The sequence below is a fragment of the Lactuca saligna genome, chromosome 8 (assembly GCF_052625555.1).
Source record: "Lactuca saligna cultivar CGN05327 chromosome 8, ASM5262555v1, whole genome shotgun sequence".
Lineage (NCBI taxonomy): Eukaryota > Viridiplantae > Streptophyta > Magnoliopsida > Asterales > Asteraceae > Lactuca > Lactuca saligna.
This window is the reverse complement of record NC_136424.1, coordinates 183,754,440-183,759,079: the sequence shown is the minus strand read 5'-3', so window position 1 is coordinate 183,759,079 and position 4,640 is coordinate 183,754,440. Positions and strand designations below refer to the sequence as shown.

The window sequence follows — 4,640 nt, the reverse complement described above, 5'->3', positions numbered from 1 at the left end:
AGATCATAAATCGATGGTTTATTCTGTCTTGGAACACATGGCTCTACGAACCCTCGCGTTTGCTAAAACCCTAGTTAAAATTTCCAGGTTTTATCCCTCTAAATCATCCAATTTCATTTCTCTTTCCTAACATTCATCTCCCTCTCTGGTTAATCCTACTCTTTAGGACCTCGTGACTATCACTAGTCCATTACATAGTCGAAAAAAAGCCCCCTAAAACATAGCAACGACCAGTAGTTCTAACAGGATTCATCATGAGTGTGTGTTGGATTTTTTGCCTTGTGGTTCTGGTAATTATTGTATCTTCAAAATTTTCTGATTCAAAATTTTGAATATAAAATTTGATTAATTAACATCTATTTTGTAGGAATTGTCACTCGTCCTCTTGTTCTACTTCTTTATAAGATTAAAGAAGGAAAAGAATATGCAGAGTTTGCTCACATTCTATGAAAGTGGTTCACTGATTTTGGTATTATGACTAAAAAGCTTATGATCCTTTTGTAATTCTCAATCTCTCTGCATAATCTTCTTATATATTATATACTTTTGTAGTTGCTTTGAGGAAGGAGTTTGCTGATGCAACTGACAGAGTGACAAGTCATACCAAACATATTTCATATGTTCCTATGTATCTCAGTATCTATTCTCCAAATGGTAATATGTAATTATAAACAAAAGATGTTTCATGCATATCAAATGTTAGAAAACATAATAAGTTATTAATAAATCTATTATGTCTAAATTTTTGATCTTTTATAATAAGTTACCAAACAGATTTCATCCGGATGAAGATAACAGGCCTACTGATTTATTTGATATAACATCGGATTTATCATTGGTGTGTAAAGCTTGTTCTTCATTTTACTAAAGTACACCTTTAAGTTTACTATCTAGATTCTCTCTGATTCTATCCATGCCATCTTTGAGCAGATTATTGCTTTAGGCCCTTACACCACGACTGACAACTTATTCTTTGAGCCACTATCTGATCTTCTTGCATATGCGTAAAGAAAGCAGCCTCAGTTGCTTATACTGGTGAGAATTTACAATTTTAAACCTATATAATAAGATTAGCATTCTATCTTGGGATTTCCATTCCCCAGTTTATCTTTACTCAATTCGTTATATCATAATCCATAAAAACATACAAAACATGAAATTTCTTACAACTTTTTCCACATTTCATTCAAACATAAACCATTTTCAGGTTCACCAGGAGTGGGGTTCATGCCGCATATCCTTGATGTTAAAGCTGGAGAGGTGCAATCATTATTCTTTTTATGTTTCTGAAAATTTTTACTTTACCAAAATTCATAATTTCTTATCTAAATGCAGGATGTGTTGGGAAAATTGATGTGGTTTTCTCAAAACAGCACTCGAGTTGTGTGCATTCTATCAGTTAATGGTGCCATATCTAATGTTACACTTCAGCAGTCTGCAACATCTGGTGGAACTGTCACATACGAGGTTTTTTTTCTTGAAAATTCATTATTTATTTATTTTTGATGTATAAAAAATATTTAATTTATTTATGAAAAATACAAGGACGATTTGAGATCTTATCTCTTTGTGGTTCATTTATGGTTTGTGAGAGTGATGGGCAAAGAAGCAGGACTGGTGGTTTAAGTGTGTCACTTTTAGGGCCAGATGGTCGTGTTTTAGGTGGTAATGTGGCTGGCCTTCTCACTGCTGCATCACCCGTTCAGGTTTTTTTTCTTTCTTTCCATAAATATGGAATGGAATCAACCATTCCATTCCTGATTCCTGATTCATGTCTCCTGATTCCAAACCCTAAGAAACTTTGTTTTTATCTTGGTAACTTTCACAGATGATTGTTGGTAGCTTTGTTCCTGCAAGTCAGAAACAAAGAAAAACAGAGGCGAAAATAGTCAACACTACTCCCGTCAATGTGGGGACCACAAGCGGATCTTCAGGTGGAGGGATCGGGAGCCCGCTAGTCCACAGTAACAACAGTAATCCACAAGGTATGGCTAATATGCCTTGGAGGTAACTAAATGTCTAAATCCCATTTGTTTGTGTTGTAAGCAACATAACATAACTCTCTATTAGGAAGGAGAAGGAACCTTGTCTTTTTTTTGGTTAAGTTTCTAAATTAGTGTGTAAGGTTAGTTGTATGCCAACAAATGTGATGATGGGTTAATTATGAGTTGTTGGTTTTATTGAAAATGTTAATAATATTGTGTGCGTATTTTTAGAAATTTTTATATATATGACATGTGGTGTTCGTATTTAATTATCCAAGAGTAATAATGTCTTTGGAATTAATGTGGAAATGGAAGAAATAGTTCCATCATGATGTCAATATTTTGTCTTCTTCTCTTGCTAATAGGTCCAAGAAATCTTGTACGTAGAATGGACCTTTGTCTCTCTTTCGTGGCTTTTCTGTGATCTTCTTTTATGGTAAAAGTCCACATGATAATGTGTGATAAGAAGAAGTTTTATTACATCTATAAGACTTTTAGTTGCATAATTGCTTTTTTTTTCTTGTCTATATCTTGACATCCTGGATCAGTTTGCGTCATGATGAAAATTTTTTTGTCTTGTTTTCTTGCTGTTAGGTCTGGATTGGACCTTTTTTCTATTGTGACTTCTTTTGCAAATCCTTAATTCGGTGATCTTTTCATGGTAAAAGGTAAAAGCCTCATGCCAGTTTCACATAAAACTTTCTGAAAAGATGAGGTTTATTTAACTTGTTGGTTTCTTATTTGTGCATATGGAATAAAAAAAATACAACCATATCAGATTCACATAATAGTTTGTGATAAAGATAAAAAGGAGTAAATTTTGCATTTTTTGTAGCATAGTCAATCACCTTACTGTCTTATTTAATTCGGAAATATGTGGTGTAATTTGCAGAAAGAACAGCACATGGATGATCCTTCAGCTCGGTAAGTCTATATGATTTCCTAAAAACTTTTCATCCTTTTCATGTTATTTTGTAGTTATTTAACCCATCTTCACACTTATTTTGTACTTATGTTTTTTGTGCAGGCAATATAGATACTGTGAGCAAGTTCATAGATTTAGAGTCCTTAAGTGGTGTTATTAAGGAAGAGTGGAGACAAGTGAGGCACACATTTAAAAAAATCAACACAAATCTTGTTTATAGTGAGCCACACATTAGGTTATTAGAGCTATTAGTTTGTATATTTTTGTTACAACTTTTATTGATTTGTTTTATTTTTCTATGGAACAATTATTTGTATGACATTAAATTTTATGTAATGGATTATATTTTTTGTATATGATATATTATTTTCTATTATTGGACATTAAATGCAAATTTAATTTGAAAATTAGTAAATCCATAAATAATTTTTTTTAACATTTAAAATTATGATACGCAAAAATGTGTGTCATCTTTATTTATGACATGGCCTTTCTTGACATGGGCTTTCTTGATACGCATTGCGTGTCATAAACACGCGCATCGTAAGGTTACGACACGCGAATACGTGTCGTCTTCCTTTATCACAGGGCCTTCCTTGATACGCATTGCGCGTCGTAAACACGCGTCGTAATTGCGCGTCATAAATGCGCGTTGTAAATGCACGTCGTCTCTCTTTATGACAGGGCCTTCCTTGACACGCATTTGCGCGTCGTCTGAGCGTTTTACGACGCGCAATGAGCGTCGTAAAAGGCCTTTTTTCTAGTAGTGTCCCTTTGCCATAGGGTCTATTTATACTTGTAGACTCCTTAAGGGTTACAGCTTAAGCCCTAGTTGGATAACTATTACTCAAAGAAATCCAAATCCTTCCCAAGATAATGCCTTGGACGATTTTGAGGCTTATCCTAGCCTAGAAATCATCCAACCCCTATCCAATAAGGATTTACAGTCTAAAGTTTAACTATCAAACAATTGACAGTTTATACCCTCTTATTTAATTAATCTCCTTAAGTCACCAAATTAATACTAATTAATCTATGATTTATATTAATCAAATAACTATATTATTATTCCTTATATTATTCCCATAATATATCAATAATATCTATTCTCTCATACTAAATCATCCTACCAAGTTGCTATGGTGAAGGCAACCCAAAAGGACCATACACAATCGGGTCAAATACTTGCCTAATATAGTTGCACCCTTAGACACTATTCCAACAATTGCTACATAACAATCAAGGTAAGATCTAAACCATATTTACATATATGATATCAATTGTAGTATGCTAGATCTAGTGTTTAAAGTCTTGGATGAATTGCATGTACAATAGAGAAACCTAGATCCAAGCATTAGGGTTTGCATGAGCATATAGGATGTTCTTATAGCTAAAACCCATCATTTTAATCATTCTCTCTTTACTGTTTCCCGACTTCCGATTTATGACGACTGACAACAGACTACAATTGAACACATCAACTTAGTTTCAACTTGGCCAAGCGCTTAGGTGTCATCACTAAATCATCGAGGGGACCACATATATCGCTTTTATCCCATTTTGGGTAAAAGGAATTGATAAACTTCGACTCATATGCTCGCTTGCATTCACTCATCGAATCACACACAATAATAAGTTTTATAACACCAAGTTACTGGTGTGTTTACTTATCATCAATGTGCAACCGACCAGCAAATAACAACTAACACGTCTCGGTTTCAAGAATATAC

The 4,640-nt window shown here is 33.8% G+C and overlaps 1 protein-coding gene across 1 annotated transcript; it reads left to right on the top strand.

Moving 5' to 3' along the window:
* Window positions 1-254: 254 nt before the first annotated feature.
* Window positions 255-2,151, top strand: LOC145010364 (AT-hook motif nuclear-localized protein 10-like). The gene is made up of 8 exons (XM_078968918.1): window positions 255-290; window positions 368-455; window positions 553-661; window positions 775-851; window positions 1,208-1,260; window positions 1,336-1,465; window positions 1,543-1,706; window positions 1,829-2,151. The coding sequence occupies exons 1-8, from the start codon at window positions 255-257 to the stop codon at window positions 2,009-2,011; spliced, it is 840 nt and encodes a 279-aa protein (XP_078825044.1). The 3' UTR covers window positions 2,012-2,151.
* The last annotated feature ends 2,489 nt before the right edge of the window (window positions 2,152-4,640 follow it).